The sequence below is a fragment of the Ascaphus truei genome, chromosome 2 (assembly GCF_040206685.1).
Source record: "Ascaphus truei isolate aAscTru1 chromosome 2, aAscTru1.hap1, whole genome shotgun sequence".
Classification (NCBI taxonomy): Eukaryota; Metazoa; Chordata; class Amphibia; order Anura; family Ascaphidae; genus Ascaphus; species Ascaphus truei.
In genome coordinates, this window is record NC_134484.1 from 422,099,463 (window position 1) to 422,123,152 (window position 23,690).

At 47.5% G+C, this 23,690-nt stretch overlaps 1 protein-coding gene across 1 annotated transcript in view; it reads left to right on the plus strand.

Moving 5' to 3' along the window:
- Positions 1–2,724: 2,724 nt before the first annotated feature.
- The window catches only part of LOC142487781 (phthioceranic/hydroxyphthioceranic acid synthase-like), a 43,514-nt gene continuing 22,548 nt past the window's right edge, over positions 2,725–23,690 (plus strand). The window contains exons 1-2 of the mRNA XM_075587653.1: positions 2,725–2,841; positions 19,205–19,358. Coding sequence (XP_075443768.1) covers positions 2,784–2,841; positions 19,205–19,358 — 212 coding nt within the window. The 5' untranslated portion in view covers positions 2,725–2,783. The remainder of the gene's footprint in view (positions 2,842–19,204; positions 19,359–23,690) is intronic.

Here is a 23,690-nt window from a genome sequence, read left to right on the forward strand (position 1 = left end):
AGGCGGAGGGAGTAGAGAGTCATACTGGGATGGAGGAGAGAAAGATATGCCGTACAGGAGAGGAGAGAAAGACATGCTGGACCAGAGAGTACATACTGTTATAAACTACAACATGTGGATGTTGGTTCTGTAGCTATGTTAGTTTTACTCCTGATAAATTAGATACTCCCTCTTTAATTCCATGTTTTTATTGAGAAAAATTAATGGCTGGAAAATAAACAAAATAGAGAGAAATTCACTTTTTTAATTGGTGTGTCCTTGAAGAATCCAGTAGAACCTGATTAACAGTGAGGACTGCGCCAATTTGTACGTATTGTATGTAGCCCTTGTACCCCCGTACCTGGGAAGGAACTACCGGTACTGCTATTATCTGTCTGGCAAACAGAAGCCCTGAGCATCCGCCACTGAGAGCCAAGGGTGATATCCATCTCGGTGCAGAGCCCGCCTGTAAGGGATCCCAACGTGGTGAGATAGGCCCCTTACAGAAACAATATCAAGAACACACACTCAGGTATATAACAACAACCTTTACTGAACATGCAAGAAGCAGTACCCTGTACCACATAGTATAATAGGCCCAACCTAGTACCACCAGTGAGTGTCCTCAAAGTACATAGGGTGATTGGCGCCAATACACTGATGTTCTTTTCTCCAATGTCTGGGCCCACCCAAAAGTGTAGGAGATAGCACGATCCAGTGGAATGTTGGTGCACTTGTTGAGGTACCTACCCGAGGCTCCAGCACCCAGGAACTGCAGATTTACAAAGGGGTTCGTCTTATCCAATGCTGTCGTCATCCGCGATGGCGTCTGCCTCTACGTGGGGTGAATTCCTGCGTGGATAGTATCAACATACAGAGTCTCTTACAACAGAGGTGGTCTGGTCCCAGACCACAGACTGCAGTCACCATGTGGTCTCTCACAGGTGCTGTAACTCAGGGGGCGCAAACATTTTTCCCTGCGCCCCCCTGCCGGCAGTCACCTCACCCCTGCACCCACCCTCACCCCCACTTACCTCGGCTCCGGCGTCTTGATGTCACATTGCCATAGCAATGTGACATCACATGACCCTGCGGCATCATTTGACGCCGCGTTGCCATAGCGACGCGTGTGGAGCCAAGGACAGTAAAGGTTTACAGAGGCCCTGCAGCTCCCCCGGCACATAATTTAAATGCCTTCAGGAAGCGAGCGGGGCCTCTGTAAACCGCGCGCCCCCCGCAGGCAGTCTCGCACCCTCCCTGGGTGTTGCGCCCCACCGTTTGCACACCGCTGTTGTAACTGACTATAAGCAGCTACTGGGTAACTATGGGCCTTTTTTTGTAATAGCCACAACCTCTTGTGAATTGGGGCCTAGCTGTGGCCTAAGGGGGGAGATCTGGCCTATTTTACTCTATATGTTTTGTCAATTGGATGCAGCGTTGGGCACCCCCTGTCTCTTGTTGTATACAATTGCCATGCTCAATAGCGCTCTGATTGACATAAATATATATTCACTTTGTGGTGGGTGTAGGAGTTTGAGCTTGCTGGGAATCTGTGTTAACCTATGTCTCTTTTGGAGGCTGTGGCACCTCCTCCCAGAGCTCACTCCTCCCCCTTCACCCTTTTAAGTTGGAAGGTCATTTCACTTGCTGCAGGAACAAGACCCATTATGGTTCTTTCCCTCTCACAGAGGTAAGGGGAAGGGTTCACAGTGTAGTGTAGGACCTGCATTATCTTGGTTATACCTTGACGTTGGTATGCAGGCTTATAACGCCTTTGGCCAAAGGGTTAACTAAATAACCAAGTATTTATTATTGAAGTATTTTACTCTATATGTTTTGTCAATTGGATGCAGCGTTGGGCACCCCCTGTCTCTTGTTGTATACAATTGCCACGCTCAACAGCGCTCTGGTTGACATAAATATATATTCACTTTGTGGTGGGTGTAGGAGTTTGAGCTTGCTGGGAATCTGTGTTAACCTAGTCCAGGGAAGCACTGCTCCCTGGACACTACCTGCTCCATTGGGGTCCCTCTTCCTTCTGGAGTTGTCCCGCTGAGCGCGCCAAATGTATCCTTCCTACAATCAGAGTATACTGCAGTCCTATTGGCTGTATTTCCCCATGTGGTGTGCACCCCTGAGGCTGCTGGGACCTGTAGCTCCCCGGCGGAGCTTTGGGTGTAATGGCCACCGCTTGCTAGGCCTACTGTGCATGCGTGGGCTGGAGCAAGATGGCCACCACACTTGGAAACCTACTGCGCATGCGCGAGCTGGTACTGCGCATGCACGGCACAAAGAAAGATGGCGGTGCCCTCACCGTAATGTCGGTGGCCTGCTCCCAGCAACGGAGGTAAGAATAGGGGGTAGCGGAGGGACCGGCGGACCAGAGGGGACCTGGTTACATGTATGTACATGGATACTATAGTCACTGGGATATCAGTTATCTATAATGTTGTATTGGTTATTGTTAGCCCATTTCTGATTATTTTTAGCACATTTTCTTTTCTGTATTCTATCTATATGTATATAATTTTTCTGACTTTTTTAAAATACTATTTTGTTGCCCGATGAGGATGTACCAGCAACTTTTTGGCACTTCCCTTATTAGAGCCTTAGGGGTTATTCATTAAGCTCCTTTAGCGCTGTACCATGTGATCTGCACGGAAAGCCCTATTCACGTTAATGGGGCTTTCCGTGCAGATTGCCCGGTATGGAGCTAACGGAGCTAATGAATAAGCCCCTTAAAATAAGAATCTTAAGGTTATTGTAACAACTGCTCTTTCTTTTAGGACATAACTAAAAACAGTATGGATGAAAACGGAGATGAGATTGCAATTGTGGGTATAGGGTGTAATTTTCCCGGAGGTAAGATTCCAATGATGTAAAATAAGAAAATGAGTTGATTGCACGTATAACTACTGTAACGCGTTTAATTCTTAAGTGCTTGGTTCTTTCTTGTGCCTTGTAAAGCCAGGATCCTCAGAGCATCCCCTTCCCAACCCCGTGTCCAGAGAGTCCAAGTACACCCAAGTGTGTGAAGAGGCCTGTCACATGTGAGGAGCAAGGTAATGTTGGTGCACGTGTAGAAGGGTGTAAATACCTGCCCAGGTGCCCCAGCACCTGGGTGTCTTTGTAAAAGGTCTACCGGATCCACTTGGCCCAGCGCTGATCTGTACCTCCGCGTGGGATGGGGTCCAGCCTGACGTCCCACCATAAGGACAGTCTCTGGATCAGCAACACAGTATACAGGAACATGCAGCAAACCCTTTCACTGGGTCCCTGCACTAAGGAACTACACAGCTGAAGGGGCATAGGGTCCTTACCTAAGGGCCTGTCCCTATGAACACCCACCCTCACTAGTGGTGGAGTCAGGGCCTCAACTCTAGCCCGGGATACTTCTGGTCTAGGGCAGAAGCTTGCAGCTCTCTGCCCCCTTCCTTCCCCCACTGTCTCCTCAGTCTGACTGACTCATGTGCTTCACTGTCTGCTTCCTGACTCAGCACATAACAATGTATGCACATGCAGCATGAGAATCTGTAAGCCTTAGTGGCTATCTGGCTGCATGTGATCTGGGTGAAATGGCAGTCCCCAGAGGCTGCTGGGAATTGTAGTCCACTCAGGACCTCTTTATCATTGGGCCCTCGTGTGCGATCTGTACTGAGCATGCACGATCGTAAAATGGCCGCCGCTACTCTTAACTGTGCAGGGGTGACGTTGGGGAGTCCCTGTGCTAAGGGTAATGGGCGCCGCAACTCTAAATACGCACCGCGCATGCGCAAACGCACGCAAGATGGCAGCGCCCTGTCACTGATGTCACCGAGAGCCCCCGGCGACACGATCGCCCCTGCAACTGCCTGACATACCGTGGGGGTCCCCGCTGCTCCGTGCGGGTTAGGGGGGCCAGGGAGAACCCTGCTACAATAACAAATAATACAAATAACAGGTCATCGGAATAAGTGCTTCAGACATAAAAGTAGCATTTAGGAAGAGGAGTCCCTGCTCCGAGGAGCTTACAGTCTAATTGGTAGGTAGGGAGTACGTACAGAGACAGTAGGAAGGCTGTGAGAGTTTCCGGTAGGTTGTTCAAGTTTTGGGGTGCACGGTAAGAGGAGGAGGAGCGGCCGGATACTTTGCTGAACCTTCGGACCATGAACAGTCTTTTGGAGTCAGATCTCAGATGGTAAGTGCTGCATGTGGTAGGGGTGAGGAGCTTGTTCAGGTAGATGGGTAGCTTGCCCAGAAAGTATATGAAGGCAAGACAGGAAAGGTGAACTTTGTGCCTAGACTCAAGTGATGACCAATCTAATTCTTTGAGCATTTTGCAGTGATGTGTGTTGTAGTTGCATTGGAGAACAAAACGGCATATTGAATTGTATAGGGTATCAAGTTTGCTAAGGTGGGTTTGGGGTGCTGAGCCGTATAATATGTCTCCATAGTCGATAATTGGCATTAGCATCTGCTGTGTGATACACTTTCTGACAACACACTTAGGGAGGATTTGTTCCTGTAAAGCGAAGTTATCAATGTGCATCCCAAATGTTAAATGGGAGACAAACCATATGCTGAAGTATTTAAAACTAGTAACAGGAGCTAGGGTGGTATTAGCGTTGGTTCTGATCTGGAGCTTAGTCATTAGAAGCTTTAAAAATTTAGCCTGGGTCCCAAATACCATTGTTACTGTATAGTCTTGTCAGTGTTTAAAAACAGTTTGCTTTGGGAAATCCAATTTTCAAGTCTCAAAAAGTCAGATTGAAGTATGTGTTCAAGGTCAGAGAGGCTATGGCTGTGTGCATATAAGATTGTGTCATCTTCATACATGTGTATTGAAGCTTCCTTACAAGCTGTAGGAAGATCATTGATGAACACTGAGAAGAGTAGGGACCCCAGAACAGAGCCTTGCATGACACCACAGGTGATATCCAAGGGGTTGGAGTTAGAGCCTGAGATGGACACATGTTGGGATCTACCTGATAGCTAGGAATGAAACCAGTTTAAAGCATGCTTCCCTATTCCAGAGCACTGGAGTTTGTTTAGCAAGATAACATGATCAACAGTATCAAAAGCCTTTGCAAAATCTAGGAATATTTCACCAGTGAGTTGTCCCAGTTCCGTTCCACACTGGATCTCATTGCAAACTTTTAGCAGGGTAGTTACCGTGGAGTGTTTGGGGGTGAAAGCCAGATTGGAATTGGCTAGGGAAATTTGTCTTGGTATATTAATCGCTTAATTGGGAGTGAACACATTTTTCCTTGACTTTGGATAGAATTGGGAGAAGAGAGATTGGCCTGTAGTTTGAGACAGTGTTTTTGTTCCCACTTTTGAAGATAGGGACAACTCTGGCAGTTTTCCAGGTCTTAGGGATATGGCCTGCAGGCAGGATAGAGTTGACTCTATGGAAGCAATTCCTTTGGGAATGGCTGGGGCACTAAGTCTTAGGAACTTAGATTGCAGTGTCAGGTCGACATTGGCTGCTTAGTTTTAATTTGAGGAGCGCTTGTATAATCTTCTCTTCGGAACCTGGGAGAAATTTAAAATTGCGAGCAGTGTTGGGAGGGGGTGGGGCTATAGGGGTACTCCCAGAATGAGGTTCATGTTTGTGGTTTGGGTTGCGTTTCGCTAATAGGTAGTAGCACACCCCATAAAGTAATCATTGAATGCATATGCAATGTCAGTGGTATTTGTCAGAGTAATATCCTCCGTTGTCATATTACTTGGTTGTTGATGGCTAGAATGCTGAAATATATTGTTAATAACCTTCCAGAAGAGAGCTGGGTTTGATGTATTCCGGTGAAGATTGCCAGAATAATATTGTGACTTTGCGTGTCTTGTTTGCCTTGTGCACATATTCCGCAGACATCTGTAGTGATTAAGATCCTTGGTAGTGCCAGTTACTTTGTAGATTTCCACAAGGCATCCCTGAAATGGTAGAGTGCTAAAAGGTCAGGTGTAATCCACGGAAGGTGGGCCCCCCATACTCTTATTCTGCGTAGTGGAGCATGGGTATCGCAGAGTTTGAGAACTCGGATTGGAAATAGTCGAGCACAGAATCAGGGTCTGTAATTAAGTCGATTCTGTACCAAGGGCAGTTGGTAAAGTTAGCCAGAAACTTTTGTGGGTTAAAGTTTCTAAATGTTCTAGTGAGGAGAAATTTAGGGTTTGATTGGGATGGTTTCATTTTCCTACACAGTACACTATTGCATGGTCACTGAAAATGTCCGGAAGGATGCCAGAGGATTGGATTCTGCTTGGATTTGAGGAAAGAATCCAGTCTAGCAAGGAGTGGTTGTGAGATTTCAGGTTTGTCCATGTGGGTTGGGAATTTTTTTTGTGTTTGTTAAGTGACTTGAGTTGTATCTGGATTTTGTGGTTTTTAGAGTCAAGCCAATTGTAGTTGAAATTCCCAAGAACGAGCAGCTCACTCTTTTTGTTCAGAGAGGAAATGGAGCCAAGAAACTGGGTGATATCAGTCAGAGACTGTAGAGAGGCTTTAGGGGGCCGGTAGATGCCAGAAAGCAAGATGGGATTAGAAAAGGGGAGGCAGATTTTGCCAACTAGGATTTCAAAAGAGGGTGGGCTTGGGGGGGCAATTTAACAGTGTAAATTGTAAGGTGTCAGCAATATAAAATAACACCCCTTCTCCTCCCTTTGACCTATCTTTCCTAGAAAGGGAGTATCTTTGAATGGCGATATTTACATCAAAGGTTTTGGGGTTAGCCATTGTTCTGTGAGAATAATGGCTTTGGGATAATGCATTGGGCACCATGCCCTTAGTTCATCCAGTTTGGGCAGCAGGCACCGCATACTTATAAGGACGACAAATAGACATTTTTGGAATTTGAAGGGGGTATTGTCAAGGGTATGGGTTAAGTCCAATATCACCTGCTAAAGAGAGTAACAGTATGAGTAAAAAATTGAGTAGTTGTTTGCAAGTTGTAAATTTGTAATTTTGCCATTAGAGTGAGCGGTGGTTGGTTTGCTGGTTTTCAGAGGTCTCCACCAAAATTCAGATGTATGTGTATAATAGGGTCCCCCTGGGTCCCACTTACCTCCGCAAGAGCGGGGGAGGTTGTTGAGCGGTGCGAGCGGCCAGGCTGTTGACTGCATCGCTGGAGGCACCCGGCGGCTCCCTGAGCAGGGCGATGCCATCTTGCACGCAGTTGCGCATGCGGAGCTAGTCCCTGAGTGCGGCAGCCATTAAGGAGTTTTGCGCATGCGCATTGTGTCGCGTAAGCGGAGGCTAATAGGGAAAGGCTCAGAGACAGGGATTACATGTCCCATGAGCCTTAGGGGTGGCATCACAGGGTAGACAACAGACCATGGAACTCCAGTATTCTCCTGCACCCAGAAGATACATTTTGCATGCTGAGACTGCGCCAGAAAACAAAGCTGGGACAGCAGAAGGGTAGGGTTTGCTTGTGCAGGGTATCAGTGGCCCCTGCACTAGGCCAGAGACCCCCTTAGGCCCCAGCTAGGCCCTGACTACGCTTTATAGTTTGTGGCTATTACAGGGACAGGCCCTTAGACAGGACACTGCCCCACTTAGCCTCACTGGTGTCAGGGACACAACAGAACGCCCTGCAGCAGTTGGGACCAGACCACCAACACAAGGCACAGAGACTATCTTCATGGTGGGACACTCCAACTGGAGACCACCCCATGTGGAGGTGGACATCATTGCGGACAACATTGCTGGATCAGTGGATCCTCCCTGCTGTTGTGGCTTTACCGGGTATGGGATCACCTGGCATGTACCTCATCTCGACAAGTGCACCACTGTACACACATTAGTGGGATAGCGCTGTCTCACACGATGGATGGGTTGCTACTTGTGGACACCAGGGTGGGTGGGTGCCCAAGGGCCCATCAGTGCTTTGAGGACTGTGTTACCGAGTGTGGACAGAGTGTTGGTGGGTACGGCCATGCTTGGCCTAGTTGGTGGTACCGGTTCCATTGTTATGTTATACCTGCAGTAAACTGTTATTTTATACCAAGTGTGTATTTCTTATATTGTCCTGTGACGGGGTTATCCAACACAGTTAGGATCGGCCCAGGTGGAGGCGCTGTCACCATACGGATCAGGTACACCCCAGGCTCCCAGCCATGGAGGTTCACGCCTCCTGTGAGCCGTAGGTAACGCACCACACACACACACCATAGTCGCCATATTTCCCACAGGGTGGGGGAAGTGCGCTACAAGTGCAAGGCTTTTGAGTAATGCAGGGTGTATGATGGTGTTGGGTGTGGGCCAGGAGGGAGGAGTTTGTGGCGGATAGAGAGAGTAACATTTCCATGAGGCCACAAGAAAGAACAAAGTTGAGATACATAGCAGGTTCATTATCACAGAGGTAGGAAATGTTGCATGAAGCTGTTGTGAGCCAAGAATGAGACCCCTGTGTTGTAGTAGGGATATCCTTAAAACTGAGCCTTGGTGGCTCTTGAGGACTGAGTTTGGCCACCCCTGTTCTATGGTAAGAGGACCAGAAACGCAGTGCGAGTAAACTTAAGCAAGAAGCACATACTGTAGAGCAAGCATGTCAAACTCAAAGGCCAAATAAACAAGGTTTAAGTTTATGTGGGCCACAAAAATACAAAAACTCCAGGTACCTCATTCCCGCAATGCTATATTTTGGAGGGGAGCCGTTCCCTACCTGTCTTCTGGGTTAGGGGGGGATTCCTATGTCTCCCGTGTGAAGCTTGAGTCAGATCTGGAAGAAAGCAGTATAGGTTATTTCGGTGTAGGTATAGGGCACTTAAGATATACAGGGTAAATAAAATATCCAGAGTGTGAGACAGAGAGTGTGGGTGAGAGTGTGGGACAGAGAGTGTGGGTGAGAGAATGTGAGACAGAGTGTGGGTGAGAGAGTGTGGGTGAGAGAGTGTGGGTGGGAGAGTGTGGGTGGGAGAGTGTGGGTGAGAGAGTATGGGTGAGAGAGTGTGGGTGAGAGAGTGTGGGTGAGAGAGTGTGGGTGAGAGAGTGTGGGACAGAGAGTGTGGGACAGAGAGTGTGAGACAGAGAGTGTGAGACAGAGAGTGTGAGACAGAGAGTGTGAGACAGAGAGTGTGAGACAGAGCGTGTGAGACAGAGGGTGTGGGTGAGAGAGTGTGGGTGAGAGAGTGTGGGTGAGAGAGTGTGGGTGAGAGAGTGTGGGTGAGAGAGTGTGGGTGAGAGAGTGTGGGTGAGAGAGTGTGGGTGAGAGACAGGAGGTGAGAGACAGGGGGTGACAGACAGAGGGTGAGAGAAAGGGGGTGACAGAGAGTGAGGGTGAGAGGCAGGGGTGACAGAGAGAGAGGGTGAGAGACAGGGGGTGACAAAGAGAGAGGGTGAGAGACAGGGGGTGACAAAGAGTGAGGGTGAGAGTCAGGGGGTGACAGAGAGAGGGTGACAGAGAGAGCGACAGAGAGAGAGGGTGACAGAGAGAGAGGGCGACAGAGAGAGAGGGCGACAGAGTGAGAGGGTGACAGAGAGAGAGGGCGACAGAGAGAGAGGGCGACAGAGAGAGAGGAGACAGAGAGAGGGTGACAGAGAGAGAGGGGGTGACAGAGAGAGGGTGAGACAGGGGGTGACAGAGAGAAGGTGAGAGACGGAGTGAGTGGGTGAGGGAATGTGGGTGAGGGGGTGAGGGGGTGAGTGGGTGATTGGGGCAGGGGGTGTCTGGGGGAGGGGGTGTCTAGGGGAGTCAGTGTGGGTGACAGGGTGAGGCAGGGTGGGTGACAGGGTGAGGCCGGATGGGTGACAGGGTGAGGCCGGGTGAGTGACAGGGTGAGGCAGGTTGTGTGACAGGGTGAGGCAGGGTGGGTGACAGGGTGAGGCAGGGTGGTTGACAGGGTGAGGCATGGTGGGTGGGGCGGGGTGGGTGGCAGGGTGGGTGACAGTGGGGCCGCTGGAGCCATGGGGAGTGCAGGAAGCAGCATGGTGAGGCAGTAGTGGTGGCATGGGGAGGCAGATAGAGTGCGGGGGGCGTGCACTGGAGCCATGGGGAATGCAAGAGGAGGCATGGTGAGGATGATGGGGTGCGGGGGGGGGGGGGCGCTGGAGCCATGGGGAGTGCAGGGGGCAGCATGGTGAGGCAGATGGGGTGCGGGGGTGGGGGGCACTGGTGCCATGGGGAGTGCGGGAGACAGAGGGAGCACTTACTTCTTCACGGAAGATCACCAGGGAAAATGGCTGATCATGATGCGCATGGTGCTTATATGGAGCCTGGCTGCGCGCACACAAAAAGTCCTGTGAGCACGCGGCAATCACAAAGCAGGTAAGGGGGCCTTTTTTTTTTTCAGCACGTGAGCAGGGAAAAAACAAAGAAAAGCGTGCGCTGCTTGGGGCGGCCAAATCCGGTTGCCCCGGAGCCAAATCCAGTGGCCTGTGGACGACTGGATTTGTCGAACACTGGTTATATTGGCTGGGCCGCAAAGATATTCATTGTGGGCCGCGAGTTTGACATGCTTGCTGTAGAGGCAAAAGCTCAGATACCACAATATCTTGCATATACACAGCATGAGAAGTAAACTTAGTACTGTATGTGACATTGAACCAACTTGGCAAGTAGACATCTGCAGTTAAAGACGTTTATCTACACCACAACAAAGTTAGAATAGTGAGAAATATTCACTAATTTCCAAAAAATTATGCGAACAAAGGCAAAATCTAAGCATAAGGACCGAGCAGAAAGCAATTAATTAACATATGGCTTACATACATTGTAACTTCATCAAAATCTTGAGAATAATTTAACACATGAGGTGAGTGCAGAATGATACCTAAGTGGGTTAAATATGGTGTGTAGTATTCACACTTCTCATCGTATGGTCACAGATATACAGAATGTGCCTCTACTCCTCTTATTTCAATCTATAGAGCTACACAGTATCTCCACCTCTAATTGTATACGGTACACCAGTACATAGCTAATTATCTCGCCAAAGAGTCCGATATTTATACTATAATTCATAGGGCTCTTCCCAGCCTGGGTTAGTCTGTGCTGTAGGACCCGATTCTATAGTCGCACCCAGCTACTTTTTCATTTGTAATTGTTTTTAATTTTTGTTTCATGACCCTAGTTTCCAGGTAATATCCAGGACTATTTGTCCCTTATATATATGTTCATTAAAGCTATCTTTTTTTATATATTTTTGGTTGTGGTTTTGCTTGTAGTGCAGCACCAGTGAAACACTTTTTTATTTCTTCCATACACTACCATTATCGCTGTTTCCTTTGGGGCACCCAACCCCTTTTTGATTGATTGTTAAATTCCTTATACCTACCAATTACCAAGCTGAGCAGGAATATCCACCCCCTCGGGGAACCAGTTTACCCACATTGTTTTTTTTTACCTTACTTAATTTAAAGACAGCAATAGCAGATCTTATCCGGCACCAATCACAATAATAATGTATAGTGCACAACAATCAGCCCCAGGTTCAATTATAAGTATAAACTAGGCACATTGAGTTGCAGCAAATGTGGTTACATCTTTGTTGAGAGAGAGCAAATGTTTTAATCCGACACAATCTTCATCAGAGCAATGGCAGTAATGAAAGTGACCATCACAGATAAATATGCACATACAGTACAGTATAATTTGTTGCCGTCCGCTTGCGTTGGCTGATAGTTGCATCTGCTATGGGTGTTGTATTACAATATAGATAAAAGAAATAACCCAGCGCTAGTGAATAAACGGACACAAATGTAACAAAAAAACAGTGTAACTCTAACCCAATATGTGAACAACCTGTGTGTCCTTGAGGTAAAATGTGATGAGAAAAAATAGGGCAGTGCAAGGTGTAAACTATGTATGTAGTGAAGAAATATATACAGTAAATGGATTAATAAACCAATAAGATAGGATGTTCTTTTTTTTTTTTTTCACATTCATTTACAATTTTACTTAACAAGACTTCTTAAAATATTCTGTCACACATTTAATATAAATATTATTTTTTTTTTAATTACAACAAATTTAAGTGGGTATTAATTTCTGGTTGATTTTCACTCAGAATCCAAGGTAACCACACCTTCTGAAAATCTGTGTAGGTGTTGTTATTAAGACTAACCAGTTTTTCCATGTAGCAAATCTGCCAGACTTTATTTTTAACTTTGGGAATTGAGGAAATAATTGTTTGTTTCCATACTGCCGCTAATTCGTGTCTTGCGGCTGAAGATATGTGGCACAGTAATTTATTTTCATGTCTCGTGAGGAGGTAATATGGTTTGTTTAAAAGAAATAACCATGGATCCATTGGTAGGTCCAAACCGAAAAACCTTTGTGACCACATTTTGATTTCCAGCCAATAAGCTGCTATGAGTGGGCATCCCCACCACATATGTATAAATGTGGCTTGTGCTCCACATCCTTTTGGACATATAGTTGGGAACTCTAGGATGAATTTAGCTAGTCTCATGGGGGTTAAATACCACCTCATCATAGGATAGGATGTTCTTGATGGTTCCTTCTTCATGTATGGCAGACGGGGATCTCTCTTCAGCATCTCACAGGATAAGAAGAAAAAACTCCAATGGTGTAGATAGTATAAACATGCTTATGTATCATATGATAGAAGAACAAGTGCACTCACATTTGGTACATATATAACGTTGCTGCCCAGGAACCTGAAATCCTGAAATCACTGCATGATGAACATGGCCACCTCGGCGTAGAGAAAACCTTTGGGTTGATACGAGACCGGTTCTTCTGGCCACGATGCGAGTCAGTAGAGCATCACTGCCGCCAATGCTCATGGTGCATCCAGCGCAAGACCCTCCCCACCAGAGCCGCACCAATGGCTCACTTGAAGAGCTTGGGCCCCATGGAGCTGGTGTGCATGGATTTCCACTGCATTGATCCAGACGCCCGAGGCATCGGCAATGTGTTGGTCATCACGGACAATTATACACGCTACGCTCAAGCCTTCCCCACTAAAGACCAGAAGGCCATCACAGTGGCAAAAAGATCCTGTGGAAGCGATACTTCGTGCACTATGGCTTACCCAACCGCCTACATTCAGACCAAGGGCGGGACTTTGAGAGTAAACTTATCAGGGAATTACTCAAGATTCTCAACATTACTAAGTCCCGAATGACCCCGTACCATCCGGAGGGAGACGCTCTGCCAGAGCGATTTAACAGGACATTACTTTTTAACTATGCCCAGGACATACTTGAAAACGAGAGGTAACTCTCAATGTATTACTTCCTGGTAAAATATTTTTATAAATAAATAAAAAAAGTTGATATGCTCTGTACCCTGAAAGGCGCTCAGAAAAGGGAGTGGAGCAAACATGTGGAAACACTGGTACATGCATACGATTGTACCCACAACGAGTCCACGGAATTCTCCCCTTACTTCCTCATGTTCGGTTGAGAAGCCCGGCTGCCAGTAGACGTGCATCTGAGGGTATCAACCGATGGGGTACCCTATATGACGCCCTTTAAAAATGTGCAACGGCTCCAGGAAAGCCTGCAACAGGCTTATCAGCTAGATTTTTGTTACCTGTTCCTGATCTTCAAGGTGGATGGAGATGGATTGCTGGTGATGAAATCGCGGGTCGAGAGCTTCCAGATACACCGCGAGTCAGAGGGTGAAGACTTCTAAAGGTAAGTAAAATATTGAATGTATGTAAATGTCTTTTTTCAGGGTTTTTTTTATCGTATTTATATCTTTTTATGTTTATGATTGCCCATTGACTGCTAATGTATTAATCAGTGCCCCTTTAGGGTACAAATAAATACAGTGACAGCCAATGCATTTTTTTGCAAATGCTTGTTTTCTATTGATTGTTATTTTTTCGATTTCTGTTTATTGTTTGGATTAAATTGTTCTGAATTTAGATGGCTTGTTTTTAGTACATTTTAGGATTGGTTAGTGGTATAAATTAATTATTTGTTTTGTTGGCTACTGGTTTAAATTAATTAATTGATTTGTTGGCTACTGGTTTAATAGATTGGTTGGATAGATGTTTATTTAGTTGTATTCTTATGTTTTGGAAAAACACAATTTGAATTATTTTGCTGTTTTAGTGATAGATTAATGTAATTGATTTGTAGTTGAGGTTTTTTAGTTATTTTATTGTTGGAGTGTTTAGGTGCTTGTGTATTTCTTTGATTATTGTGTATTTGTGGCCTTAATTATTTTTATTAGGTTGACCATTGAGTGATATAGTGGCTTATCATGCCCATATTATATGGGTATGATATACCACTGTGCCAATCAATGGGTACAGGGTGGGTATAGTGGGGCCGGGTGGGTGGTTAGGCCTCCCGGGTGGGTAGCGGGGGATGGGGGTTAACCCTTTAATTAATATATAGTGGTTATTATTAACCGTTAAGGTGATTTATTTACTTTATTTCTACTGTCTGGCTAATGTTTGATTTTATAATGTGCAAATGCACTATTATCCATATGTGGATAGTAGTAATTTTGCCCATTACTGTACTGTATGTGTTTGGGGGGTTGTTGGGGGTAGATGAGGTGGATAGCAGGGTTGTTGTGTTTATTTTTGTTTCTTGGGGGTAGAGCGATTGGTTGAATGGGGTAGTAGCCCCAAGGATGGATGTTTAGACCTTCCGGGGGTAGCGGGGCTGGTTATCCCCTTCATTACCCTAGCGGTTCCCACCGTAGTAGAGAAGGGGAAAACTCATGCTGCAACCATATAGGTTGGCCTAATCACTCACCCTGGGACTATTACTCCCTTCATCCAGCCCAGGTGCCCCAAGCAACAGGCTATTGAGGTTTAACTCCTTCATTGCCTTGGCGGCTAACCGCTAATGTAATGAAGCTGTTTAAGTATAAATTTTAATACTAGTGTAGATGAGCAGGACGTCTCAGGAGCAGAACAGCACTGATTTGAGGTCCAGGGACACCATAACTCGGAGATACAGGCCCCGCATAACAATGAGCAACACATATCATAAACAGTACTAATGAGGTACAGTTACTCACCAAGCCTTGCACGGCCGTAACCCACCACCGACTCACTGCGCATGCGCGCGCATAAGCAGTATAGCGGCACCCTGAGCGCTCGCTCCCCACGGAACTCCGGCGATGCGCTCACCCGGCACAACCTCCCTGCACATCACCCGTTGCAGCGGAGGTAAGGGGGAGGGGGGAAACTGAAGACCGGGGAAGGCATTGGGGACCGGGGGACCCTGCTATACACTTTAGCGCTTAACGATGTGTTATCTGAAGTTAGCATCTCGTTATGTTAATAACAGAGCTATGTGGATCTGGGCCAAAGTGAATTCACTAATAATAACAAATCCCAAATTTGCACAGTAGATGGCAGAGCAACTAAAGCTTCAAAATACTATAGTTTCCATTCATTTTATTGAAGGTAACAGAGAGAGCAGTCCCACTGTATAACATCAACAACAACACAATCAGATTATTGTAACCCAGCGTGTAATGCAGAGTCAGGAAGGAATTTATTTTCCCCTTTATGAGATATTATTGGATGATATGACACTGGGGTTTTTTGTTTGCCTTCCTTTGGAACAATATACTGTAAGTACGGATATAGGATAAAGTATCTGTCATCTAAATTTAGCATAGGTTGAACTTGATGGACGTACAGATGCCGCCGCCGTTATCCAAACATTTATCGAATTGGTTTTCGAGATCTGCTGTGATCCTCGCTGGTTTTGCCGAGGCAGACTAATGGCCCATCGGATTAACACAGCAGGGGTCCCACACACACACTGATACACACACTGATACATACACACTGATACACACACAGCCACACACACACACAGATACACACAAACAAAGTGGAGTACAGAGGCAGCGACGAGCAGTCGGCACCCCGCCTCCCCCTGCACCCACCGACCGCCCCCATCTCCCGCACCAAGGGGACGGGGAAGTGGAGTGCCAGGATGCAAAGGTACAAACCCCCCCCCCCCGGTGTACAGCCACTGGTTCCCAGGGCAGAAGGGGGGGACACTGCGCAGCCACCACTGTCCACCCCCGCGCCCATCTCCCGCACCAAAGGGACCGGGGGGAAGGGAGCGCCGGGACAGGAGGAAAAGGTACAAACCCCCCTCCCTCCGGCGGGTGCATCCACACTACCACCCCGGGCAGGCAGAGGAGGGGGGGGGAGGGAGACACCTTGCAGCTGACAGGAGCGGGAAGAGACACACACCACTCACTGTGTGCTCTGAAGGAAGAAGCAGAAGCCCCACCTCCAGCTTTCTCTGACCTGCAGCAATCCCCTGCGGCCCGGCCGATATTCTAAAACCCGCCCCCCGGCATCAAGCATTCATTCAACATAGAAAAAAAACTTACCTGCTCCCGCATCCTCCTCACCGCCGCTGCCTCGCCGCATACCGGGACCAGGGCCAAAACCCGGGACATTTCCGGGACGGACCGGCAACCGGAACAGGACACAAAAAAACAGGACTGTCCAGGCAAAACCGGGACGCCTGGTCACCCTAGCTAAGGCAGCGGTGCGCAAACTGGGGGGCACGTGGGGAACACGTAAGGCCTCTGCAACTAACTTACCGGGATTCTGAAGAGCTGCCGGGACGTGCTGCCATGGCAAGCCGCGGTGCCATGCAGAGTGACGTCACACGTCCATCTCCATGGCAACAGGGTCACGTGATGTTACGTCACATGACCCGGTGGTGTCATTTGATGCCGCAGAGCAAGGTGAGAGGGGCGCGAGAGCAAGAGGGAGCAGGCAAGGGGGTGCAAATGAAAACGTTTGCGCTCCCCTGTGCTAAGGTAATGCATTTTTCTTTGGGAGGGGTGGTGGTGTTTGATACTATTGTGCAGGAGCAGGGGGTCTTCTGAGCTTAACAAAGTTGATTTCAGCCTCGGGACCCCCTACTTCACGAGATACAGTAGGCCCCGTTATAGGGTGTCGGTATCCCTCTGCTTTGTTTAGATCCCACGGTCACGTGACCCACAGGATTTTAACATGGCCTGTATCTCAGGAATTAGGGGTTCCCCGGACCTGAAATCAATGCTGTTCAGCTCCGGTGACTCACTGCTACATTACTGTAGTGTTTAAAATTAAATAAAAATCCTGCGATCACCTGTTAGAGGTGCACAGATAGGCTGAATCAGTCAAATCTCTCTTACTGCACGTCTCTTACAGACAAGTAGACCCCGGTTGGTTTCACACAGCTGGTACCCCTGCTGTGTTAATCCAATGGGCCATTTAGTCTGCAGTGGACCTTCTCGGACCACCATGCACTATAGTGCGTGAGTCAAGCTGGTAAATGATCGGATAACGGCCGATGCATCTGTATGCCTTTTTTCAACCGCATCTGCTATGCAACTATGAAAATTCAGATAGATAGTATTGGGAACAGTAGCCTGTAAAACGTGTTTCTGTCGGGGTTACTATAAAATAGATCATCTCTAGGGTAATGGAGGATTGGGGAACAAATAATTCAGATACTAATTATTACAGTTGTAACCCTTTTAGGGTACCCCCCCTAAGTGATATTGGGGGTACACTCCTCTGCTACTTTCAGGTGGTTTTGGTGTTGTGACCTGCTGGCAACAGAAGGGCTGAGGGCTCCGCAGTGGTGTGGGGAGAGCCAGAACAGGGAACAAGAGGAACAGATAACCTTGATATCTCTTGATGGTGCACAGCGCCTCCAGCAAGCGAGGATCCCCTGTAGATTTTCAGGGAATGCACCCCCACTGATACTCCTTCAGCCAGAGAAAGGGACTCACACATAGTAATGTCTTTTCTGTATTTTATTCAGCAGCTCCAGTACAGAGAAACAGACTTCCATGATCTTTCCTTTCTACTCTGTTTAAACAGCATGATATCCCTTCCCTTCCCACCCAGCATGGGGGGAAGGGAGAGACAGTTTCCTCATAGAATATCTTCTCTCTACCTCTCTTGACTAACTGAACTAACTGACTTTGGGAGGATGTCCCAATTTGAACATCCTTGGGGAGTGTCTCTGACGCATAGCAAGCCAGAGCCGGATACAGATTGGCCCACACACATCAGGGGGCGTTCCAACCAATATCCACCCCTCAGATTGACATCCTCAGCTAAGGTGGCAGCATCCCTCTCTTGGGTCTGTCCCTAGCTGCAGCAACTCACTGGTGACTCAGGGCTATCTGGGGCCTGGGGAGGGTACTCTGGCCTAGTTCATTGGTCACTGACCCTGCACACCTACCTCCTCCCCTGTCGGCCTCCCATCCCTGAGTGACTTCCTTCCTGCAAACCTGCTAATATCCCTAACTAGATCCTCCCCTTAACAGGAGGATTCCTCAGCCCTATTGGCTAAGCTAAAACACCTGACTGCCTGCAGCTATGCCTCCTGGGAACTGTAGTTCCCCAGGAGGCTCTTGCCTATGGAGACCGCATGGGCACCTCTGTAATGGCCGCCTACCTTTTCCTATCTCCTTTTCCTACCTTTTCGCTATCCTAATGGCCACTGCGCCACTTCCCTGCGCATGTGCAACCTCTAGGGGGCCTTCCTGCCTCTCTACCTTCTCCTGCGCTGTGTCTGCCACCTCTGAGATGGCCGCCGCACTCGTCCGCACATGCGTGGCGCCCGCCCGGATGATAGCGCCAACCAGTGGAGAGCCACTGGAGCCTCCCTGCGCCTCCTGCTGCTGGCTATCTCGCCGCACCGCCCTAGCTAACCCCGCGGTGCCTGCCTTTACGCCAGGGGGCGCGCTGGGAAGCGTACCATAGCCGAAGACACGCGCTGGTAAGGGGACCAGGGCTATACTTGGATGGCTTCCAATTAATTTGCTTTTTAATTACAGCATTATTTATGTCTGCTCCAAATCTATACATTCTACTTTCTCTTGTATATCGCAACTCTAAGTGTTGCTATATATTTGTCCATTTCCTTTTTGGCCCGCATTGTCACCGCTGCTCCAACTTCACCGTTTTGTTTTGCTTCAATAAACACATTCTCAGACACTCCCTTTATAGCCAAATTCAAGTGTGGTTACAACCTTCCTAGTAAGTAAATAATTTGATAGACTGCAGTTAATACAGGTTACAATAACATTTCCTTCTCAACAATTGCATCAATCAACTTGGTTCTTCTGTGTTTATGTGATCGCCACCGTGCCACTGGGTTTATAAATACATGAGTATGGCACATGTCCAGTGTGTCATTTAAACCTGGCTACATCTACTAAATGGCTCAGTGAGTAGAGGCACTGACTGAAAAACAGTGACACTGTATTTGATGCTCCTTGTAATCTTGGACAAGTCACATTGCCTCCTTGTAATTTAAACCTGTATACTTTAGGTGAAGGGATTGACAATTTCTGGAAAGTCCTTGTTGATGGCAGAAACTGTACAGGGGAGATACCTGCAGAAAGATTTGATACCAAAATATGGTATGACCCAAACAGCAACAAGTCTGGAAAAATATGCACAACAAGAGCAGCTCTCATTGATGGGTGAGTATTCTTTTCATTCATTTTTTTTTAGAATACCATGTAAAAACATAATAAATTGGTAGTTTTCAATCTTTATTCCATGAAGCACTGGGGTTCTCTGGGACGTCACCAGGGGATCCCAGAGCACAATGTCATTTAATAATTAAAAAATATTATTAAATGTTATTGTGTAATTGTAACAGGGTGAATATAAGACACAGCCCTATGCCTGGCAAACCTATGTTTAGGTCTGCAGTGCAGCAGTGACCGGGTTAAAATTCAGGTGGGAAAAAGTCTTGTTAATTGGTCAGGTTCAAGCTGCCCCGTTAAAGGGCTTTAAAACCCCAGGCTGCTCACACATGCCTGGCTGTCTGAACCAGTGAGACAAACGGCAACTCTGGAGGAAAACTGCTGGCTGTAACTGTCCGTATTTCCTTTAATTTCTGTTTGCTATATAAAGACTGGACTTTGAACAGCCCTTGTTGGGAAAAGGGAAAAACCCTACTCAAGACTTATCATTCTATTTGTTTATGTTTGCTGGAAAAAAGCTGTATTGTTGTATGGCATATTTTTGAGGCTAAATAAACCAGCCAATTCAGAAACCCATGTGTGCTTGCATTGTTCCTGCAACTAATGGTGTTTGAAGTGGGATTTTGAGCGACCACTGCATCCAAAGGGCCGCAAAATAATTGAGCATTTTTTAAAAGAGTTTCTGTGCAAGCAGGCCAAACAGCATGGACTGTTAATGCAGAAGCAGGCCAAACAACAGGCAGAGCGAGATGAAAGACAAGCAAGGAAAAGACAACTACTATTGCAGCAGCAAACCAAGCTCCTAATCAAGTAGCAGACAGCACACGATGAGCGGATGGCCAGACTGCTGGCCCAATCCCATGTGGCTACCAGTCCAGAACTTCAGAACAAACCCCCGGTCCTCCTGAGAAAAATGAGTCAGAACGAGGATCCAGAGGCTTTTCTTTTGATGTTTGAAAGGGTTGCTGAAGCCCAGGACTGGTCTTCAGATCGCTGGGCAACTGTTTTGGCCCCACTCCTTATAGGAGAAACCCAGGCCTCATATCAGTGCCTCCCAGCGGATCAGGCTATGGACTATAAACAAGTAAAAGCAGCTATACTGGATCAATTAGGTCTGACCCCAGAGACCTACCGTCAGCAGTTCCTGGACCTGAAGTACACCACTAAGATGAGGCCCTGGGTCCTAGCTCAGCGGTTACTGGCCTTGTGTACTTGCTGGTTACAACCCGAGCAGCTCACTAAGGAGGTGATTCTCGAACAATTTGTTTTGGAACAATTCCTACCCTCGCACACGCTCTTGGGTAAAACACCATGCAGCTAAAGTCCTAACTTTGGCTGTCCAGCTCATTGCAAACTTCCTCAGGGCTGAGGACTAGGAAAGTGTCCTGGCCACGGCGGGCCTGACGCCGACGATTGCCCAAAGAGGGAGACTTCACCAGCGGGTAAACTAAGACCCCTCCGCACATAAATGTCAAGTCCCACGAAAGGAGCAGTCAGTCCCGCAATGGAGAGGTCTGGACGCCACTCCCCGCCGAGACCCTCGTCTACTTCCTGATGCTGGCTCATCGCCAAACGAGAGATACTTCAGAAGGCATCGCACGCAGGACCCACCTGACTCCAATATCCAGTCTAGCTGAGCGATATCCGTGGCAATCCCTGGTGAGAGATACCTCGCCATGTTCTACCTGCAGGGAATAAGGCCATCATTACATGCAGTGCCCGCTGATGGATTGTTCCTTCAGCTGAACCATTGCCTCAGCCTTCCCCAGAGAAAGCTGCAAGCCATGGCTACTTCCAGTCCTGATTAGGGGTAAAACCGCCCAGACCCTTGTGGATTCAGACTCTGGGAAAACTTTGGTCTTCCAGGAGCTGTTACCGCCTTATGTGCTTTCCTATGACTCCCCATGGAGCTTAGAGTGTATACACTGTGATGTAAAATGGTATCCGAAAGCCAAAATCCTGCTACAGGTAGAAGGTCGGGAGGCCAGGCTCGAAGTAGGAGACGCTCCTTGGCTCCCTGCCCCAGGTGTGCTCGGCCACGACAGGCCCTTTTTTCAAACTTACTGGCTCCCTCTCAGGAGGAGCCTCATTCTCTGGTACAGGAGAAGCCTGGTAAACTGTTCCCTTTCTCAGCAGATCTATTCCCCAGTAGACACCGGGTTCTGAAGACTCGGAGGCAAAGACGCTGTGATAAACAGGACTGGTTGCAGAAATCTGGGACTAAAGGTGGCCATACTAATAGGCAGAAGTCACAGGTAATGACGGGGGATGCCCAGAAGGAGTGAGAGATAGGGCATGGGGATTTTTTCAGAGCTATGTCTCCCTGATTTTTACCAGAGGCAGATGGAAGTCCCAGTCCTTTTAAGACAATATGAGAATGTGGTAAAAATGTATGACCCGATATTGAATGCACAGGGGGTAATGGTGTTCCATCATTTGAATTGTCAAATGATATTCTGTATAGGGTGAACAGGCAGACACAAACAGGGGAGGTCACTAGACAAATCTTGGTTCCCAAGGTGTTTGTTAAAACTGTCTTCACCCCAGACCATACTGTCCTTTGGGGTGGTCACCTCGGTAGAGATAAAACAATGAACAATATTTTGTTCCGGTTCTATTGGCCAGGGATGCATAGTGATATTGCTAAATAATGTGCGACATGTCCTGAATACCAGCTAACCAGTCTGAAGGGACAAAAAACAGCCCCCTTGGTTACTCTACCCTTGGTCTCAGTTCCCTTTGAGAGGATTGGAGTAGACTTGGTTTGGACAACAGTCTACCATCCGCAGACTGACGGATTGGTGGAAAGATTTAACCGAGCTCTAAAAGGTGTGTTGAGAAAGTTTGTAGATTCGGAAAAGAGAGCCTGCTGTTTGCAGTGCAAGTAGTTCGCCTGGCCTTCCCCGGATTCTTTCCATTTGAACAACTGTATGGCCGCCAACTCCGGGGTATCCTGATCTGCCAAAGGAGTCCTGGGAAGAACAGCGGTCACCTTCTAAGAATACCCTGCAATATGTATTGGACCTTAGGAAGCGCCTAGATGTGGTTGGCCATTTTGCTATGGAGAAACATAGATCAGCCCAGGACAGTCAGGAGAGACATTACAACCAAAATACTCGCATGAGAGTGTTTCACCCGAAGGACCAGGTAATGTTATTATTACCCAGTTGTGAGAGCAAACTCTTAGCAAAATGGCAGGGCCCATTCGAAGTACTCCACCACATGGGTGATGTAGATTATGAGATCTCTCAACCAGGATCCAGGAAAGGGAAAACAAATTTACCACGTGAACTTGCTAAAACCATGGAAGGTGCAGAGGTCACTGTTCATCCACCTGGTGGAAGAGGAAACAGACCTGGTCCTCAGCCCCCACAAGGGAACACCTTTGGTGATGATCAAATCTCTATGGGTAGCCAGTTGTCCTCTGAACAAAAAGGGGACATGTTAGAAATATTTCAATTCAATTATATTTTCCTGATCTACCTGGGCAAACAAATTTAGTTTCACATGGGAAACGTTCTCGTTCCTTACAGTCTGAAAGCCATAAGGCCATTGTAGAGAAGGAGGTACAACACTTGTTAACTTTGGGCGTGATCGAGGAATCATGCAGTGAGTGGTGTAGTCCAATAGTTATCGTCCCCAAACCAGATGGGAAGGTAAGATTTTGTGTAGACCTCTGAAAGGTCAATGCAGTATCCAAGTTTGATGCATATCCGATGCCAAGGGTGACTAGTTAATTGACGCCCTTGGTACAGTGGAGTACACACATCCACGCTGGACCTAACAAAAGGATACTGGCAAACACCTTTAGAGGAGAAGTCCAAATGCAAAACCGCCTTTGCCACTCCCATGGGTTTATACCAGTTTGTGACAATGCCATTTGGTCTGCATGGAGCCCTGGCCACGTTCCAGAGACTCATGGATAAAGTACTGACCTCATAGAGCTTATGCCACAGCCCATCTAAATAGTCTGAAAGTGGTCCTTAGGTCTCTAAGAGAGGCAGGGCTCTCAGCCAACCCTAAGAAATGTGCCTTAGGTAAGGCGGAAACCAAATACTTAGGTTATGCAGTGGGAGGTGGAAATGTAAGGCCACTAGCCGACAAGGTTGCTGCCCTGAAAGAAGTTCTGACCCCCCAAACAAAAACATAGGTACGCTCTCTCTTGGGTTTAACAGGGTACTATCGGCGGTTCATCCCTAACTACTCTGAAGTTGCGGCACCACTAACAGACCTCACAAAAAAGTGTGCCCCTACACAAGTGGTATGGTCAAGGGAGTGTCAGAGAGCCTTTGAGGAGGTAAAACGGTGTCTATCAGATGGTCC